Source organism: Gadus chalcogrammus, chromosome 11 (genome assembly GCF_026213295.1).
Source record: "Gadus chalcogrammus isolate NIFS_2021 chromosome 11, NIFS_Gcha_1.0, whole genome shotgun sequence".
NCBI classification, from domain to species: Eukaryota; Metazoa; Chordata; class Actinopteri; order Gadiformes; family Gadidae; genus Gadus; species Gadus chalcogrammus.
Genome location: NC_079422.1, coordinates 18,830,997 through 18,852,875, shown reverse-complemented (window position 1 = coordinate 18,852,875; position 21,879 = coordinate 18,830,997). Strand labels below are relative to the sequence as shown.

The following is a 21,879-nucleotide window of genomic DNA, read 5'->3' as shown; positions in this document are numbered from 1 at the left end:
GAGGCTTTTATTGGGGCGTGATGTTCTGTGATCTTTTGTTGTGGTGCCCAGTACTGTACTGCACTGCTCAAAGGATATCTTATGACCTACGTATGATGCCTTTCATCATGTTATGTTATGTAATACAGATTTTTTAGTTATCATATTGATGGAGTCAGGGCTGCAATTATGACTTGTTTACACTCATCGATCAAAATATAACAATCTAACTCTGCAATTTATTAAGAAATCCCAAATAAAATCCCAAATATAGTAATCATGAGCGTTGGTACATTCTCCGTGTCCCCGTTTTCCAGGCGACGTGCTGCTGGCCACGGCGTTCCTGTCCTACTCTGGCCCCTTCAACCAGGAGTTCCGGAATCTGCTGCTGGCCGACTGGCAGCAGGAGCTGAAGCAGCGGCGGATCCCGTTCGCCAACAACCTCAACCTCACCGAGCTGCTCATCGACGCGCCCACCGTGGGCGAGTGGAACCTGCAGGTCAGAGCCCCGCCCACCGCGTCCCACACAGCCCCCCCCCCAGACCATCCACATATCAGCGTTTTAGTTTCGTAATGAATGTAGGTCGGGTGTTTGCTGGGTATCAATTGATTTCCAATCATAGCCACCTCGTAAAACATTTTGTGTGTGTGTGTGTGTGTGTGTGTGTGTGTGTGTGTGTGTGTGTGTGTGTGTGTGTGTGTGTGTGTGTGTGTGTGTGTGTGTGTGTGTGTGTGTGTGTGTGTGTGTGTGTGTGTGTGTGAGTCTTTCGATGAGCCAATGAAAAGTTAATTTTCATAGCATCCAAAAAATCTAGGAAAACAAGGCAAAAAAATATCTCAAATATATATTTACTCATTCCTGAGCTTCACTAAATAACTTGAAGCTTCCTGGCCCAGAACTTCTCCGTTCTGCGTAACCGTCCCCCACTCCTTCAGGAGTCTCCTGAGAAAAACCAATCGGTCACACTAAAGGCTCTAGCACACCGCCTCCACAAACACGCACTGAGGCCACGGTGTGTTCCATGCCCGATGGGGGCATGGAACTTGTAAGATTCTGTACTCTTGTAAGATTCTGTATTTTGTTGGCGAACGTGTCGGAATCAACAGCCAACATCCTATAGCTGGGTGATGGTGTTCTTTGGGACAGTGTGCAGGTGCCTTCAAAGACCTGTGAGTAGAATAACAAAAGTTAACATTGTTGCCCAGGACCATATTACCATGAAAACATCAAGGTCCTTCTGTATATCAAATATCTATATCTAGATACATAGAGATCTAGAGATCTAGATACATAGATCTAAGATCTATCTCAATATATATATATATATATTAACAGTGATGGGCCATGTATTTCACACCTCAATTTTCATAGCTATCATGCTGTTATTTGCACCTTCAAATAAACTCAGAGTGACACTATGACTATAGGCCTATTGAGTCGATGTAACCAGCCTATTACCCATGTGACGGTAACCTTTATTGAGTGGGATAAAGTGATTTAACACAAGGCTCAACATCTACGAGACTTACAACCCACTAATTAGAGGGGCATGAATACATGGTGACAGAAACCATCAAGGATCTACCGCTAATGCGCAGTGTGAAAGGATCATCAGCCTATTACCCATGTGACGGTAACCTTTATCGAGTGGGATAAAGTGATTTAACACAAGGCTCAACATCTACGAGACTTACAACCCACTAATTAGAGGGGCATGAATACATGGTGACAGAAACCATCAAGGATCTACCGCTAATGCGCAGTGTGAAAGGATCATCACAAATAGACACCTCATATCAAAAATCAATGTCACGACCAACCGAACAAGAGCCAACAACCTGTCACATTAACTCACTCACAAACCGGGCAAGCAAAAAGATGCAGTACACAAATAACACCATAAGGATTCAAGAGGCTTCCCAACAGACTGCAGCCAAGCGGTTGGGCCTAAATGCACATATGGGCCCCACAATCTGAACAATCATTCACACAAGCAGCAAAGATCTAAAGCAAGCAATAATAATACATATAATAATGATATTAATAATATGAATTCATAGCTATTAACAGCTATGGCACCTGCTCACGACAAACGGTGCTGTTTATGTTTCTGAAACAAGAGCTAAGTGCACCTGTATCTCTCAATAATTCAGTTTTGTGCTATTTTTCCATAGATTCAAAAAGTTGAAAAGGAGAGGGCAAAACATAAAACCAAGTAATGAAATCCGAAGCCCCCTTAAGACGCCTGGTTGATCCAGGACCGTCGAGTATAGATAAATACAAATCCATCAAACTTACCGAAGCTGCTCATCTTTTGAAAACAAAGTCCATCCTTTCTCTCTTTATAAATAGTTCAATGACACGGTCCAATAAAGTTCAGATAGAAAGTCCCTTGTGCTTTCCTTCCTTCTCCTCTGCCATGGAGGCAGATGGTGACAGTCGGGCCAGCACAGTCTTATTCCTCGATACGTTTCAATGCGTTTTAGGTTTGAAAATGTTCGCTCCGCCGAGGCAGTAGATACTGGGATGCTCACCGCCAAACTATCAATGCATAAAGTTGACAGATGCTCCCACATAAACTTCCTGCTGAAGGCAAGCGAGGAGGTCGGCATAGCCCTTGTTTATCGGTCTTGGTGCACATCACAGGTCTGTTTTGAGCCAGGGCAAGTCGAAGAACGTTCCTCTGCTCTCTGTCTCCTCGCTCCTTTCCTCCTCTGGCGATGTCGAGCTGGACAAGGCTGCATCCAATAATTAATTTGGATATGTTTAACACTTCTGACTTTCTTGTGGTTTTTCAATGGTTTTCAATGTCTCAATATCTCCAAAATGTCGCTTTGGAGATTCTGGTTCCTAGTGCCCCCCTGTCCCTCTGCACTAGGCATATACATCATACACCTCCCCACATCGCCTCTCTCTCAGTGGTGTCACAAAACTCGTCCATTCCTGTGAGAGGGAATTGTACCTCGCGTGATTTGTTCTTCAGTATTCCAGAGAGCACATTTGAATACCGAAAGATTTAGTGGAAAGCAGAAAATTAAATTTCTCAATCAGAACAGCACAGAGTCGTCGTCTAACTGATCATGGGGGTCTATTATGTGCTGCATCACTCCTTTAGGGAAACTATCTTCTTAAAGACCGTGCTGACCAATCAGGAACTATTCACCACCTTGTTGGTGTCACACAACAAAGACACCGCTGGCAAATATCGCCGAGCAGCTTTGTGTAATTTAGGGAATCTGGAAAATAAAACGCAGCTTCAGTGTCCCCTGGGTCAGTCCTATATTAAGTCAATGTGCACAGTTATGCTGGAGGTTCCTCCAGCATAACTGTGAAAGAAGGTGCTTTATAGATCTCCCTTTGTATCTCCTCTCCCAATCACCTCAGCGATAGCACTAATCAGGTTATTTTGTATTGTGCCCAGTTAGTCCCAGCAGACACTTTGTTAGTGTAAAGTCGGTAATGCAGGTCTGTGTTGTGCTCGGACAGAAAGGAAACAAGCTTGACATACTCACCCCTCATTGTTGACTCCTTGCTTGCACCGCGACCCCTTAATGAGAGCTCTTGTTCACCTAGAAAGAATACACCATCGATCGTCTGTCTTTTCAGCCTTTCTCTGTTTCCATTGACTCTTTCGTCGAGGAGGCCTGCTTCCCTTGGCATTTGTTTGTTGAGTTGTTGATCCACTCGCGTATCTCTGAACATTGTCAATCGTGCTTTGGCTCGCGAGGGTCCTGCCGCGCTTTGGTGTATCGCTGCTGCCTCGGTTCGGCAATTTGCACTCGGTTTGCTCACCCAGCGTGGCCCCAGACACCGTATCAGTCAGCTGCAAATAATAGGCATTCCCGGCAACATGATTTGCAATGAGTTGAAAGTGCACCGCATGTCCTTTCCCCTACTGGGACACGGCTACAAGGTGTGGGGTTGGTCGACACGCACTATTTCTTTAAAATCTTTTCCTGGTTTTTAAAAAAATTATTTGCCAATTTCGCTTTCTGCCATTTCCACCCACCAAATATAATGATTCTCCTCATTCAGCTATTGTGCGTTATAAAACGAAAAATCTAACTGGCACTCCAAATTCTGATCATCTCCTCGGCCATTAGAGAAGGCATTGCTGGCCCTTACAGCCCACCGACGTGTGTTTGTGTGTGTGAATATATTAATATAATAATAATATTATCTATATTTCAGCCAGGTAAAAATCCATTTAATTAAATCCCGATATGCTAGCCTGGATTTCCCTTTTTTTGTGCATGATTGGACGTTGACCTTGCACTCCTCTGACCACCTGCAGGGCCTGCCCAACGACGACCTGTCCATCCAGAACGGCATCATCGTCACCAAGGCCGCTCGCTTCCCCCTCCTCATCGACCCCCAGACCCAGGGCAAGATCTGGATCAAGAACAAGGAGACCGGGAGCGAACTGCAGGTCGGTCCACCGCCCGCCTCATCAGTCAGACGTCAGAGTAACCGACCCTCCCGTTCACCCAGTATGGATGACTGACTTTACTTCTGCTGCAGCAAAACTGAATGCAACATGGCTGTGAATGCAGCGCTCCAGGCTCATATCTTAATCCCTCTCAAAGTTTCTAATATCTTTGGCTATTGAGTCTTGTCTTGCTGTTTAAAGAAGACGATCCATCTGTCTGGAGCTGTCAAAGTTTTCGATACACTCATGTTTTACGAATTTCAAAAAAGTCACAACAACTCTCGACCGCTTTGGGATTGACTATTTAACAATCCTGCCAATAGTTTCAGTCTGTATTTTCTGTCACTGGTTTATCTACATCATTAAGTTTTGAAACCGGTCGGACCTAGGGTCGAAGATTACATTTTTAACGCCTTCAACGTCTTTAAACCATTTACTCTCTGCCGATCGCAAATGCTTCTCTCCCAGACATTCCCTGACTGAGAAAAACTGATTTCGCAATCGCCTTTCTGATTTGCGACGTTCACCTTCTCCTGTTTGCCTGAGGATTAGCATAGTATTGCAATCTAACTTTCTAAATCCCTCTTAAACAAGCATCCATGAAACCGTGTGTTCTTGTCACAGAGGGTTTTATGGGTGGCTATTTCAGACCCTGCCGCGACTCGGTGACAACGTTAGAACAGCATAAGAGAGGAATTCGACCAAGAGAATCAGGCTCCTATAGTCGTCATTGTCCTCTTCCTCTCTTCCCCGGTGTCTCCCAGATCACCTCCTTGAACCACAAGTACTTCCGGAACCACCTGGAGGACAGCTTGTCCCTGGGACGTCCCCTTCTGATCGAGGATGTAGAAGAAGAGCTGGACCCTGCCCTGGACAACGTCCTGGAGAAGAACTTCATCAAGACCGGCTCTACCTATAAGGTAAGGAGGTCCAATTCCCCTGTGGTCTTTCCCCTGGGTTGGGACTTGCCAGATATGCATACAGGTGGTGTTGATATGTGTGTGTATGTGTATATACTGTATATATTAGGGGTGTGCATTGGCACTGCCCTCACGATTCGATTACGATTCACCAGGTAACGATTCGATTCAATTAGATTCTATGATGCATCAAAATTCTACTGCACACAATAAGGCAATTTTTTTCACCTTCCACTCCCAAACCTACTGCAATTAAATGCCAGGCTTTGTCCTTTCTGACATTGTCCTTATAAAAAGGATGATATATTTCATAAATTATTTTATGTTGCTCCACTTCGACAATCAGTCTCTCGTCGTCCATGTTACCGACCCTCTGAGACCCTTTGATGGATTGACTGCTGACCTGGTACCACCGGTCGTGACGTAATATTGTTGATGTGAAGTTGTGATAGGCTACATGAGCTGAGTATTGTGTTTTATTTTGAAAATTGACCGGATGCTCTATGGCTTTTACTTTTCACTTCCTGCTCGGCTCGATCTGCTCTGTTGAAATTGACGCGGTTCAGCAACGTCTCGTGTCATAGAAGTGCTACGGAATGGTAGCGCTGCGGCGCGGCGCACCGCTTCTGGGATGCTGCTGAGCCGGTGGAAATGGTTTCATTGATTAGAGTGGCAGCGATCAGTTAGTGTTGTTGTTGCTAGCTAGCGCCGCCGCTTAGCATGTACTTCACAACTCTATTGTCCACTCGAGGCCCGAAAAAAAACAGCGACATAATCGATTATGGCACGTTGCCGCATAGATGCTGAATCGTGCATGCCCCGCATTGCGATGCATCGCAGAATCGATTGTTGTTAACACCCCTAATATATATATATATATATATATATATATATATATATATATGTAACAAATATCTGCACTCTTCAGTGTATTTACACACACATACAGTCGCACACGCTGTCATATAGACCAACCCAGTATTTCTATCTGACAACCCCATGGGGGTATATATTCATATTTATTTATTTATTTATATATACTGTATAAAAAATATGGGTATTTTACTAGGTGTTTTGATTTAAAAAATATATATTCAAAAGTTTTGAAAGGTCCTGGATCCACAAACACATTTGTAGCCACACTCTACTTCCGCTAGCTGAGCGACTTTGATGATGTGTGCAAGCAGGTGGCGATACAGGCCAAGGTTGGACACCACTGCCTTACATTATATATTAGGCCGTCTTATAAACTCCTGCGCATTTCACATCACTCTCCGTGATCAAAAGGTAGTTCTTTTCCGGGAGCTCTGGGCTGTTGTGTTGTAGCTGACTAATGGACATGATTGTGCTAACCAAGGTCAGTTAGTCCCAGGGTCTCAATTGTTCTGTATGGCTGTACACAAGAGATACAATCTCCATCTAAAATGAGTGTATTCTGAAGCTACTACTTGAATAGCTTCAGAAAGTGCATCAATAAACCAGAAATCTCTATCATCACCACTCTCGGCCTGACAGCGACTAAACTTTAGGTTTTAAATGAGGAGGCTTTACTTTGCTCGCATCACACTGTCTATGTGTCAGCTTGAGTCAGCCCAGAAACCATCACTGCTGCTATGAAATCTTCTGAGGTGGATTGGCACTGGGAATCAGCCTCTTTCCAGGCAGGCGTTTTCCCCCCAATTTAAACTGTTCCATTGTCACAAATATGGACTCTTCTCTCTTCTCTCCCCAACAAGAGGAGCCTGGGCTGGCCTGAATGCATCGTGTACGCGCTGTTAGATGAATTGGACTCCTCATGAATGCACTCTATTTGACTTTAGTCAGTACATTTACTGACACTGGCATCACAACGGCCTTAGATTTCATTTCATTTTTCGAACATTGACTTTAACTTTAGTTTAATCAAACTTTGAACCACATCAAAATTAAACTTATATTTATTAAGTTGATGAACATATTTCTGTGAATGAATGAGATTTACGCACATACAGACTGCCACACTGACGCACACAAATAGCAGCACTATTAACATCACAAAGCCCTGGCACGCAGGGCGAAGAGAGAGACGTTTGAAAGTGAGGGAGATGGGAGAAGGAGCGGTTGCTCGTGTCCAGAGGCATTTGTTTGTCTCTCATTATCGCCTCTCCACTTTGAGCCCATGCTGATGCCACTTCTTCAGCTGCAGCAGCTCACTCCCTTGTATATATACAGACACACACATGCACGCACGCACGCACGCACGCACGCACGCACACACATGCGCATACACACATACACAGCAGAATGGGGTCTTTGGCATTCTGTGGCGAGCACTAGTTAGCATGTGTTCTGTCCAGACACAAACACCAACACTATTCATTGGAGAGCCTCCAGCATTCTCTCTCTCTCTCTCTCTCTCTCTCTCTCTCTCTCTCTCTCTCTCTCTCTCTCTCTCTCTCTCTCTCTCTCTCTCTCTCTCTCTCTCTCTCTCTCTCTCTCTCTCTCTCTCTCTCTCTCTCTCTCTCTCTCTCTCTCTCTCTCTCTCTCTCTCTCTCTGCGTCAGTCTCCCTCACCAAGATGAGGTCCTTATTCTTTAAATATCCCTGCCGTGTTGAGGAGTAAATGAGAGTCTCTGTGGAGAGCTCTGGGGACAGGGAACATGAAAGATAATTATATACCATTACCGGTGATAGAGCATCGCCTAGAGCCAAAACAGACACGTGAAACACACGCATGTGCTCACACACAAAACATACACACACACACACACATACTGTCTAACACGTGTACACACACACACACACACACACACACACACACACACACACACACACACACACACACACACACACACACACACACACACACACACACACACACACACACACACACACACACACACACACACACACACACACAAACTCACACACAATTAGCCTTTTCATGTTGCAATGCTCTTTGTCTGCTCGAAATCACATTGTAGTTTAACATGTATTCTCAAATCTAGGTCTTGCAGCCGCACATTGCTAACAGACGTGCAACAATGAGCCATGTCCTTGTCAGGGCGACATTGTACAATATATTGCACAGTATATGTAAGATATTACTCCTTAAAGATATGACTTCAAAACGTATTATGCCGCAGCTGACGTAACAACACATAAGTCTCCTCCTCCACCTCCAAACTCCTCCACCTCCAAACTCCTCCACCTCCTAATTCCTCCTCCTAACTCCTCCTGCCTCTCCTCCGCCCCCCCTCGCAGGTGAAGGTGGGGGACAAGGAGGTGGACGTGATGCGGGGCTTCCGGCTCTACATGACCACCAAGCTGCCCAACCCCGCCTACACGCCGGAGATCAGCGCGCGCACCACCATCATCGACTTCACCGTCACCATGCGCGGCCTGGAGGAGCAGCTGCTGGGTCGGGTCATCCTCACCGAGAAGCAGGTAGCGTCAGAGGGATACATGGACTGCATTTTCAAGCCAGTGGCCACTTAAAGCGCTTTACAGTATTGCCTAACGTTCAACCATTCATGCACACATTTGTACACCGACGGCGGAGTCAGCCATGCAAGGCGACAGTCAGCTCGTCAGGAGCAGTCAGGGTGATGTGTCTTGCTCAGGGGACACCTCGACACTCTAGCTCGGAGGAGCCGGGGATCGAACTAGCAACCTTCCGGTTGCAAGTCAACCCGCTCTACCTCCTGAGCCAAATGGTGTGATAAGACGCTGGGGCTTTAGACAGGGAAACGCTGCAGTAATGAGCATTGAAAGGCGGTGCAATGACGATGGCGATGGCTCGGCCTATACTTACTAAAATCATGTCAGTCTGGAACGGATCGTTTTCTTTATTTTTCTAAATTGGTAGAACTGTTTTTTTTGTGTTAAATGGTCCACGGACATGGTCTGGGCTGTGAAGCATCGATAACGGCGAGTTGACCGTTTCAATGGATGTCTTGTGTGAATAAACGTCTCCTGAGAAATGGGTAGTGTCGGAGGAAAACGCCTGCACAACAGAATGTACTCCCTGCAGCAAATGGAGTAGAATGAGGGGGAGAAAGACCAAGATAAACGATGGCTCTGTTTGTTGATTCTCTGTGGTTTACAAAGAGAAAGGCGACCAACTGCCCGTGACTCTGACCCTCCACATCATATTAGCAGTTACCTCGAATTCATATCAGCACCAAAGCTTAGGAAAATAGAGACCTCGGAAAGAAGCGAGGATAAACACAAACCTTTCCCTAAAAAATAGAAAATGAAAACGGCAAGAAAGAGCAAAGAGTAACAGGCAGTGTTTGATAAAAAAAAAGTAAAAAACGTCTCATTATCCTAGTCTCTAAGCTCCTGTTGACTCGACATTGCTCGTTATTATTATTACGAATTCTGTGCGCTACCAAGAGAGACACCGTCTCCCTGTTTAGATGGGGATGATAACAGAGGTCACAGCCATTTATTAAAGCATGACGGGCTCTTATGAATAGGCATTATATTTGAATCGGTTTAATGAAGGATTGGGTTTTTTTCCGCAACGGCTACGATTGCATATTACGTCCGAAAGGGTTATCGTTATGAATCGGCTGGAGATGGTTTGGTGGAAGATTGCACGAGACAGTACCTAACACATAAACTAAAATGGCTTGCGGCAAAGTGAGTGATCCACTGATTAGTACCTCCCCAGCCAAGGGCTTTTCATCTAACAAATGGACATTTCTGTCGATTGAGAGACGTGTCGAGGGCGATTACTCAAGATAGGGGCATCATTTGCGACGGCTTGAACCTATAAGGGTGCATTTGGAGATAAGCTGTGAATATAGGGCTGAGGGGTGTCTCCGAGATGAACAATGTGTGTTGGCAGGCCTCAGATATGTATTTAAGCCGCTGACAGCCAGCCATGATGTGCTGTTAGGGGGTTAAATTAAACATTGAATAGTTAACCAAGGCAAGACGGCGAATCGAGAGTCAAACTATGGTCAAACTACTATATTATTAAAAAATAAATGAATTAGTGCGTGTGTGTCCAGGGCATGCCAAGGTTCACACATACGCAGTGACTCATTTATGTGGCACTCTGTATTATTTGTGATTGTTAATTAACTATAAAGTAATTCCTAGGGGGAATAATACAGATTTGTGTCAGCGTTTATCTCACACCCTTACCTCTCCTTTGATGTCCTTGTTGGAATGTTTAATCACGTAAATGTTAATACTTTAATTGTTATTTCAAAATCCAAGCGCAATAAACTATTTGAATCACAGAAGAAACGCAGGCATCAGCCGCAGCGGCCCCCCCCGTTGCGTTTCTCTGCTGTACGTGGAGAGATTAGCACCCCAGGCTCTTCTTCTGCTCTATCTTCGCTCAGTGAGCGGCTTTGGTCTATAGACTGCGTTGGCCTCTGTCAACAGGAAGTCCATGTTAGGAGGGTTAACCCAGAGCTTTGTTTATCTTTCAAGGCAACGGCCAAACGGAGGGGCTGTGGCCGAGGCAGCGGCCAGCGGCTGTGGCAGCCATGTCCACCGCGGCTTTCTGTATCAGGCAGTGAGTCAGCCATTGTTGCGCAGAGCCACTTTAGATTAAGGTTTTCAGAGAGTGAATGGGAGCGAGGAAAACACATATATAATGATAATAATAATAACAGCAGATTGGAGTTAGAACAAAACCAGGCCGGGTTCTATTAACCGTCGGTGTGCGTGGGGGTGTTCAGGTGCACTGATCCTTGAACCACCGCCGTGTCCCGGGAGGGACAGCGGAACCGCGTCAATCACCGCCGTGTGTCACCCTTTGTCACTCTCCATCACCCCGTTGATGAACACAAATCCCAGCTGTGTGTGTGTGTGTGTGTGTGTGTGTGTGTGTGTGTGTGTGTGTGTATATGTGTTGATATCTACCGCAGCGATTGTGTGTACATGTGCATTTTTATGTGTGTGCAGTGTGTGTCCGGTGTGTGTATGTGTTGCTTTCGACCACAGCGATTGTGTGTACATGTGCATTTGTGTGTGTGCGTGTGTGTGTGTATGTGGCGATATCTACCGCAGCGATTCTGTGTGTGTGTTTGTACGGTGTGTGCTTACAATGTGTGTGGTGCATGTGTGCGTGTGTGTGTGAGCATGAATTGATTAATCCCCTGGTTTTCGCTTTCTGCAGCGAATCCGCCATGAGTCACTATTTGTTTTTTTTGCAGCACCTTTTTTTCTACTTTAATAAACAATTCTCGTATTTGATGTAAAAGTGGAACGCTCGCTCACTGCTGGCTTGTTTTTTTTGTGTTGTTTGTGTGACCCCAGGAGCTGGAGAAGGAGAGGACGGACCTTCTAGAGGACGTGACGTCCAATAAGAGGAAGATGAAGGAACTGGAGGATAATCTGCTCTACAGGCTGACCAGCACGCAGGCAAGGGGTCCACACTTCCTCACATGCCAGTCTTGTGATTGGCTTAAGGTGTTGTTTGTACGATTTAAAAAAAAGAGCAGAAGAGGGCAAGATCCTGAACCTAAATAACAACAACAACAACAACAACGTCATTCTGTCTGCGATGGTTTATCATGCCGGCCACACCCTGGAGTAAAGGAGGGCCCTAGAGAGTCTCGCCGCAAACCATGAAGATGACGTTAGCATTAGCATTTGGTCAGTGTACTCCCTTCATGGAGTGCCCTGTTCATGAGCACATAGCTCTTATCTGATTGTGTTTAACCGCTATAAACTCACTGATAAACACCACTACGGACAGCTTCGGTTGGACTCTTTGCATCGACGTGCCTTTTGTTTCCCAAAATTCAAGACTTATCATGCCTTAGTGACTTTGGGTCAATAAGTCTGTCCAGCGTTCTGAGGGGATTAAACGACTCATTGACAGAAAGTCGCTCACGCACGACCATCCAGGCCAAAGGTCCTTGTCACCTTACTTGGTCCTGTGTAAACACGTCACCCTAGGGGTCGCTGGTGGACGACGAGAGCCTGATCGTGGTCCTGGGGAACACCAAGCGCACGGCAGAGGAGGTGACCCAGAAGCTGCAGATCGCAGCGGAGACGGAGATCCAGATCAACGCCGCTAGGGAGGAGTACCGACCCGGTAGGACATCTGTCGGCATGCTTCCTGGGGAGAAGCAGTAGAGTAAAATGCAGACATTGTACGCTATAAGTCAGAAAAGAAACACTGCTGTGGTTTATTTTGGAACTCCTTGTCTCCATAGAGACCCAAGTGTCCTTAACTTACAGAGGTTCAGAGACCGAAACAAAACCACTTAAAGTGTAAGGAAAGTTTGTCTGCAAAGGACTTCTTCGGTATGGACAAGCCCAAATTAACTTCTTCTGAAGTTTGATGCCTGCTTAGCCTCTTAAGAATTAGTTATTAGTCTCAGACTGATAAGGGGCTTTCACTCCTGCCTAACCCTGTTAACCACATGTCAGTGGATCCAGAAATCCTGAAGCGGATCCAGGGTACTACGACCAATTGGATTACAATGGCCTTTCTTGGACTTGTTTTCGGAGGGGTATATTTTCATGTGTCCTCATTGGTTGAATACATTGGATCCGGTTCTTGATTTCTGGATCCGGTTCTCTACTCCTACTGTGCATAACAATGAGAATGATAAGAAGAATGTGTAGCTTTTTTGATTATGGATTAACATTTATGCACCCCCCCCTCCCCTCCCCTCCTCTCTGAAGTACTTCGGAAAGGCGGGTGCTTAGCAACAAGACTTGATTTATTCATAGGACAGTTTCGAGACTTCCTGTGTCACAGCCTATTGCCAAATATATTCTCATGTCTTTGGAAAAAGTAGTTTTTTATTCTGCACTAAATGACTAGGGAATATTTAAATGAATCCTAAAAGGCATTTTCAAGCATTCTTAAAAACCAGGATAATGTCATGTTATCCGGGGCCTTTTTCACTCTGGGTAACCAGAATAAATACGTGACATTTTAAATCCTGCCTTAATACCATTTGGTTTATTAATTTCACACTAAGTTTTGTGAAACTCATATCCATTGGGATTATTAACTGTGCGTGTGTGTGTGTGTCTGTGTGTATTTGCGTGTGTGTGTGTGTGTGTGTGTCTCTGTGCACGGTTGTGTTTGTGCCTTCTTGCGTATGCGCTCTTGTGTGTGTGTGTGCGTGCGAGTGTATCTCTCCACAGTGGCCACCAGGGGCAGCATCCTATACTTCCTGATCACAGAGATGAGTGTGGTGAACGTCATGTACCAGACCTCCCTCAGACAGTTCCTGGGACTCTTTGACCTTTCCCTGGCCCGGTGAGAGCTATTAGCAATTATTAGCAATAAGCTTGGCTTGAATGACCTCTCTATACTTAAAGGGGCTTGGTTTTGATGACTCTACTGCAGACTTTGGAACTATAGAATCAGTGTAGCATCCTACTGGGCTTTTCTGCTGTTCTGAAACGTATGAATGCTCTTCTGAAACTTATGAATGCGTGTGTAGGAAAATAAAAGCTCCACTACAATTTGGGGTTAGGCGACAGGATGCTCCATGAAATGTACCTGACGTGCAATCTTTTGGGTAACTATTATATCGCCATTCCTGCAAACCGCATGTTTTAACCCGTGACGTCTTGATCTGAGAACCACTCTTGATCTGAGAACCTCGTACATCCATGAGCGATGTTCCAGGTGGCGTTAGACCTCGGGATGAGATAGTCTATCGCTCCATTGTACCAGAGAGCTCCTGTTCCCCGTAACAACCCCCGACACCCCCTCACAACCCCAACCTCAGTCCTCTACGTCCATTGGCTACCCGCCACAACGGCTGCTCTATTATGGAAAAAATAATACTTATTCAGCTTTTCTCTCCAAAAAAAACCCTTAGTGACTGAGAATTTCCACTTAAAAAAATTAAAATCTAAAATAATTTCCAAATATGTGCCCATTTGTTGTGCGATTTCTATAAAACTAAAACTTGCTAAAAAAAAAAATATATATAAAACTTGCTCAAAATCATCCAAAAAAACACTCGATTATTTTAGGTTGGAGAGTTTTGACCCCTAAATTTCGATTAATCGCACAGCCCTACAGCCACAGGCCCCTGTTTCCAGTCCTGCTGCCATACATTCAGTGCACATGACGTGCCACGGCTTGGATAATGCAGCGTGCACTCTAAGTGTGTGTGTGTGTGGGGGGGGGGGGGGACACCCCCTGGGACACCATCCCCCTGTCCCTATTAACCCTGAGACCCGTTTCTACAGACCTACATTATTTAAACCCATCTCCTCCCTCCCCACCTCAACCAGGTCGTCCAAGAGCCCCATCACAAGCAAGCGCATCGTGAGCATCATCGAGTTCATGACGTTCGAGGTGTACCGCTACGCTGCGCGGGGGCTGTACGAGGCGCACAAGTTCCTGTTCACCCTGCTGCTCACGCTCAAGATCGACATGCAGAGCGGCAAGGTGAAGCACGAAGAGTTCCTCACGCTCATCAAAGGTGAGCGCTTCCGCTCTTCGATTGGCGAAGGGTTCTCGCTTCTGGGCGACTCGCGGCTTTTGTGTTTCTGCCGGAGGACTTCAGGGACTGTCTGTGCTTTATATATTGTGTTCTGGGGGCGGAAGTGGACTTGTAAGCGTTTGAACAAAATAGACACAACCCTCCTCCACACACAGGCGCGTACGCAAACGTGCACGCACGCACGCACACATACACACACACACACACACACACAAATGCACACACAGATATGTACAGCTATTTTTAGTAGTTTAGTTTATTTATCGACTTTTATTTTAATGTGTTTAATTTTATTTGACGGGAACTTGCAAATTAAAAATGTCATTGCCCAGTGTAAACTATGTTTCCATTGTGTATATGACAATAAACAATCTTGTATCTTGCATCTTGTACACACACACACACACACATATTTGCCTTAACGATACACATGTTCACTTACACACTGACCCGGATGGCTTGTCATCGGTCCACACATACACACACATTTCGGGATGGAAGCAGGCATTGTGGGCATCTGAGCGAGTGCCTCTCATTTCCGTCGATCGCTGAAGGTTGAAGGACTTCATTTCTATTCATCCATTCGTCCCCTCCTCCTCAGTGCTGCTGTTTTGCACGTTCCACTGCTCATTTCTCTTTTCCAGGATTTCCATTCCTTTCCGTATGATAATTTCTCCCATGTTATTGTCTGAGTTGCATTGTCATCGTTTCAGAGCACATCCCTCTCTCTGTGGATAACTGAAGGTTCCTTTATTCAGTCTTTCATTACGATTCTTTCTCATTGTTGTTTAATGAAAGCCGTCGGGGAGCGTTCTCTGACTGGCAGCCGCACTCTGAGCTGTGCGTGCACTGAGGACACTCCGGAGCTCCTCGTCTCAAGGTTCTCAGCAACAGTTTGCCGCCCCGTGGGTCGCGGTTCACGGGAGCATGGTGGCAGCCGATGCATTTGGCAAGCGAGCGCATGCAAACCACACCGCTATGAGCCCGCCGCTAATGCACGCAGCTAGGCCATCTGTTGGGTCCGATCCCATACTGGTGTGTGTGGGTGTGTGGTGAGGTGTGTGTGTGTGTGTGTGTGTGTGTGTGTGTGTGTGTGTGTGTGCAATGTGCATATGCTTCTGCCTGTGTGCAGAGAGTTGTTTACAACACTACGATATCCTTGCGATATATGTGCAAGGTATTGTCGCTACAGAACGTGTTTCATCGTTAAACTCAGATGTTAAGTGGTGATCTTAACAAAGCTACGTAGGACTATTCCCCGCAGATTGAAGCACTGTTAACTAACAGAAAACAACAGCATTTATGAATGTGCAGCGCTTGTTACATTCATATGATATGATGTAATCGAATTTCCCCTATTGAGATTACAGACAAAAAATATTAACCCTGTTTGTTTGTGATGAATTTATTTATTGATCTATTTATTTTTATTTTGCTGTCTGTCTGTCTGTCTGTCTGTCTGTCTGTCTGTCTGTCTGTCTGTCTGTCTGTCTGTCTGTCTGTCTGTCTGTCTGTCTGTCTGTCTGTCTGTCTGTCTGTCTGTCTGTCTGTCTGTCTGTCTTTGTCTCTGTCTCTGTCTCTGTCTCTGTCCATCTAGGAGGTGCATCTCTGGACCTGAAGGCGTGTCCGACCAAAGCAGCCAAGTGGATCCTGGACATGACCTGGCTCAACTTGGTGGAGCTCGGCAAGCTGTGGCAGTTCTCTGATATACTGGACCAGGTACACACACACACACGCACGCATACACACACAGACACGCACGCACGAACACACCAACGTGCATTCACACAGACAGACAAACACACCCACACACACTAAAGCCCACATTACAGACCAACACACACGCACGCACACGCACACACAGACACACGCACACATAGACACACACACACACACACACACACACACACACACACACACACACACACACACACACACACACACACACACACACACACACACACACACACACACACACACACACACACACACACACACACATCAAGTATGCCAAATCTGTAGCAAGAATGCTCACAAACACTTTGTGAGCTGCACACAGACAGTAGATAAGCACACACATGTATGTGCACACATGCACACGTACACAGCCGCACACAAAAAGCTGCGCGTACACAGACTAGGGCTGCAACAACGAATCGATAAAATCGATAAAAATCGATTACTAAATGCGTTGGCAACGAATTTGGTCATCGATTCGTTGTGTCGCGCGATTAATAAGTTACTCATAGGCGCAGCACTGTTTACAGCCAGCCGCCGACAGGTTGGTTCACGGTTCATGCATGCCCAAAGCGAGCTTTAGTGTGAGCGACCACAGCTTGTATTTTGGTCATATCTTAAAACTGGACTGTAGGCCTACATAAAAGTGTTGTACCTTCACTGTCTTTGGGTTAAGAAAAACTCCTTCAACTCAGTATCCGTCTAGTCCAACCGAAAACTCTGTCAGCTGCTGATGCTGCAGACGTTGTGCAGACGGGCTCGGAGTCGGCACCGCGTGCATCAACAGTCATTCAAAGCAGCGGTAGTAATCACACAACCGGACGGTGTAGAAAGTCCCGTCAGTTAAAAATAGTAATGCAATCCATGTTAAAATCGGCAGGATATAGAGCTAGTTAGCTTAAAAAACAACAACTAACCAATGGTCACAAACAGTGTCAAATGTGATGTGTTCAGGTCGGCTCAGTAATATGATTGATGCGTTCAAATGCAGCAGAAAAAAAAATAAAAAATTGAGATTTTGGTGAAAACTTGTTATCCCAGTAATATAAAATAGATAGTAAAGATAGAATTATGACCTTTTTAATGTCCTATCTTGAACTATCATCATCTTATCAGCAATTAAAGCAATATTACAAGTTCTATTTCAAGGAGTCTTGAAAATGGTATCAATAGGTTTGACCGGTTAACCATGGACCTCCCTTATATACATATAAAAGTATATCATACATTGTATGTTTTTTTTTGTGCTATCGCAGTTATGTTTTTTTAATCTTTTTATTATTTAATATTACTTTTAATAGTTCCGGGACGTTGGAGCAATAACCTGGTGTTTTTACACTTCAGTCTGCACTGTGAATTTGAAGTAATGTTCAGTTTTTGAATAAAGATGCGGCAATTCCAAAAATAAATATTATTTTTTTCTATCCGATTCATCGATTAATCGAAAAAATAATCGACAGATTAATCGATTATTAAAATAATCGTTAGTTGCAGCCCTAACACAGACACATATACATAGCCACACACACATGAATACTCAATAGATGACCTATCATAAGCACTGGCTGATGCTGTGACAGATGTGTCATTTTCTGAAGATGGTTCTGGTTTCCCAGAGTTATTTATTTTGGCAACATACCTGTCAAAGAGACAGCCAGATATTGACAAAAGCACGCATACACACACACACACACACACACACACACACACACACACACACACACACACACACACACACACACACACACACACACACACACACACACACACACACACACACACACACACACACACACACACACACACACAGCACGACTGCACCCCCATCTCCTCTCCAGATCGAGCATGTCAACGTTGGTCTCATCAGCCCTCGCTTCATCAAACATAGTAAAAGAAAACACACACACACTCAAACCAACACATACACACACACACACGCACGCACGCACGCACGCACGCACGCACACACGCACACTCACACAAAAGCACATGTACAAAGAATCACTGCAGTATATATCAGCACATAAACACACAACCCCCTCCCCCCACACACAGACACACCAGCACACCGACCGACTGAAACAGACACACACACACACACATACAAATATTGGCCTTAAAGGATGCACATGTTCACTTTCACACTGATGGTGTGCCATTAGTACACACACACACACACACACACACACACACACACACACACACACACACACACACACACACACACACACACACACACACACACACACACACACACACACACACACACACACACATAGCCACTTGTGTGATTGACAGGCTGGTGGCTCCCAACGAGGGACTCGCTGCTCGCTGCGCTGTGAAATAAGCTTACTTTGAAAAAACGTTCAATCTTTCTCCTCAGTCATATCTTTGCTCTGTATGAGTGCGTGCATGTCTATGTGTGTGTGTGTGTGTACTGTGTAGGTGTGTTTGTTTGTTTGTGTGTGGGTGTGTGTGTGCGTGTGAAAGATGGACAGGTGGATAACTAGATTTTAGTCTAATTAAATCAGTCATAAAATAGAAAAAAAAGGAAAAGCATGTGCAGACGAGACAGCACCATCAAAGATGGAGGGGTTGAGAGAGAGAGAGAGAGACGGAGAGAGAGACGGAGAGAGCGAGAGAGACTTGGGGAGAGAAAGACATGGTTAAGAGAAAGAGAGAGAGAGAGAGAGAGAGAGAGAGAGAGAGCATCTGCTGAGTATGGGTTCACACCATCGCGTGTACGCCAGGCTGACAAGCTGGCATGAGGAACGCAACACAAACAAAGCAAAGAGTTCTCAATGTGTGACGCACACACTGGGAGAGGCGTGAAGAGGCTAGCTGATTGCAGCAATATGCTTGTACTCCCAAACGCACACACACACACACATACACAGACATACACAGCAGCGGACCGTGGGGTTTAAGTCAGGGCCTTCAGTAACGCACTCCACCAACGGCCAACCCCCAAACACTCAGACATGCACACAAATTTCATATTAGGTGCCAATACAGCCAACACAGCCACAATATGCGCTACTGCATAACATCCACAACAAGACAGTTGATCTTCAGCAACAACAACAGCGCGCACACGCACACCACATTGCATTACCGCAGAGCTAGAGTAATGCAGCATCACCATCAGATCTTTCCTTATGTCACTCCGCAAACAGATTGCACATCACACACATGACACAAAAACAAGTGTTCACAGTTATTTTTATTTTCACCGGATGCTTGTAACCTAGCTGTGATGTGTTATTCAGCTGAGCTCAGCCTAACAAAAGAAAATAGTTCTGGAATTATGTTGTAAGTACTGAAAAAAATATGGATGCGTTCAGACATAAATTAATGTAATTTTGAAAAAAAGAATATGCATATATTGTCTAGATTTTGACAGGGCCATCAAAGAAGGCCCTGCTGGCACTGATGGCCCATCACTGGACATACACTCATATATTTGTTGACAGAAAAATCAGCCAACATTTGGACTGCGAAATGGACACATTTACACCAAACACGAAATACAACATAGACCCAGAAATCTTATCTTAATGAAAGGACTTAGATTAATGTAATGTTGAGTTTCTGCTCTGCAAAGAGTAAGCCAAGGGTCTCTGTTTACTGGCCTACTGGGAGAAGTGTGTATTATTATTATGATTATAATAAGTCGAGATGCGGCTGTAATTTTTACCCTTTTCAGTGGATAAACATTAATATATGTTGGTGAATATTTTACCATCCACTTTCAATGGCGTTCGGTTAATCACAATAAAAACATTCTTTCATATTTGAGAAGATAAAAAAACGATTGCCATGTAGCTCTCTATCGTGTGGTGTCACAGTTTACACAATTGACGCGTATTCCAATTATCTTGAAACTATTTCAACTCAGAACAAATGTGACCACCCTGCCTAGAGGCAAGTCTATGCAAACATTCTTTTTCTGATCATGTCTATGTGTGTGTGTGTGTGTGTGTGTGAGTGTGTGTGTGTGTGCTTCTGTATGTGTGTGTGTGTGTGTGTCTGTGTGTTTGTGAATGTTTACCGGTGCGTGTGCTTGTGTGCATGTGTATGTGTGTGGTATGTGTCTGGTCCCTGTGTGCGTGGCCCTGTGTGTGTGTGTGTGTGTTTGTGTGTGTGTTCTCTGGTCCATGTGTGTGTGTGTGTCCTCTGGTCCCTGTGTGTGTCTGTGTGTGTGTTCTCTGGTCCCTGTGTGTGTGTGTGTGTGTGTCCCTGTGTGTGTGTGTGTGTGTGTGTGTGTGTGTGTGTGTGTGTGTGTGTGTCCCTGTGTGTGTGTGTGTGTGTGTGTGTCCCTGTGTGTGTGTGTGTGTGTGTGTCCTCTGGTCCCTGTGTGTGTGTGTGTGTGTGTGTGTGTGTGTGTGTGTGTGTGTGGGTGTGTGTGTGTGTGTGTGTGTGTGGGGGTGTTTGTCCTCTGGTCCCTGTGTGTGTGTGTCTCCTCTGTTCCCTGTGTGTGTGTTTGTGTCCCTGTGTGTGTGTCCTCTGGTCTGTGTGTGTGTGTGTGTGTGTGTGTGTGTGTGTGTGTGTGTGTGTGTGTGTGTGTGTGTGTGTGTGTGTGTGTGTGTGTGTGTGTGTGTGTGTGTGTGTGTGTGTGTGTGTGTGTGTGTGTGTGTGTGTGTGTGTGTGTGTGTGTGTGTGTGTGTGTGTGGTCCCTGTGTCCCCCGGGTCCAGATCAGCCGTAATGAGAAGCAGTGGAAGGCGTGGTTCGATAGGGAGGCACCGGAGGAGGAGCAGCTCCCCAACTCCTACGACCAGGCCCTGGACTGCTTCAGACGGCTGCTCCTCATCCGCTCCTGGTGCCCCGACCGCACCATCGCACAGGTACGGCCGCGCGCCTGTGTGAGTGTGTGTGTGTGCGTTCATTCCTGTGTGTTTATGACTGTGTTCAATCCCGGTGTGTATGTGTGAGCTTGTGTGTGTGTGTGTGTGTGTGTGTGTGTGTGTGTGTGTGTGTGTGTGTGTGTGTGTGTGTGTGTGTGTGTGTGTGTGTGTGTGTGCGTTCATTCCTTTGTGTTCGGTGTGTGTGCATGTGTGTGTGTGTGTGTGTGTGCGTTCATTCCTTTGTGTTCGGTGTGTGTGCGCTTGTGTGTGTGTGTGTGTGCGTTCATTCCTTTGTGTTCGGTGTGTATGTGTGTGCGTGTGTGTGCGTGTGAGTGATGGTGCCCAGGCCGCACCCTGTGCCTGTGTTTATCTGTATTGTCTTTTGAAAATACTGATAAACAGAAAGAACGGCCTGAAAGCTCTTCTTCTCGTCAATGGGAAATATTTATGAAGTCCCCGGGCCAACTTTATCAGAGTTTCTGCCTAGGATGTACGTTTAGTAACGAGGGCTTTATTAATTGGTTTTTGGGTACTTGGC

The 21,879-nt window shown here is 45.5% G+C and overlaps 1 protein-coding gene across 1 annotated transcript in view; it reads left to right on the top strand.

The window, feature by feature from the left end:
• Positions 1-21,879, top strand: part of dnah5 (dynein, axonemal, heavy chain 5) — a 144,043-nt gene that overhangs the window by 103,486 nt on the left and 18,678 nt on the right. The window contains exons 70-79 of the mRNA XM_056601475.1: positions 297-478; positions 4,275-4,409; positions 5,174-5,329; positions 8,572-8,754; positions 11,590-11,694; positions 12,235-12,373; positions 13,441-13,555; positions 14,548-14,738; positions 16,357-16,478; positions 21,192-21,341. Of these exons, the coding sequence (XP_056457450.1) occupies positions 297-478; positions 4,275-4,409; positions 5,174-5,329; positions 8,572-8,754; positions 11,590-11,694; positions 12,235-12,373; positions 13,441-13,555; positions 14,548-14,738; positions 16,357-16,478; positions 21,192-21,341 (1,478 nt within the window). The remainder of the gene's footprint in view (positions 1-296; positions 479-4,274; positions 4,410-5,173; positions 5,330-8,571; positions 8,755-11,589; positions 11,695-12,234; positions 12,374-13,440; positions 13,556-14,547; positions 14,739-16,356; positions 16,479-21,191; positions 21,342-21,879) is intronic.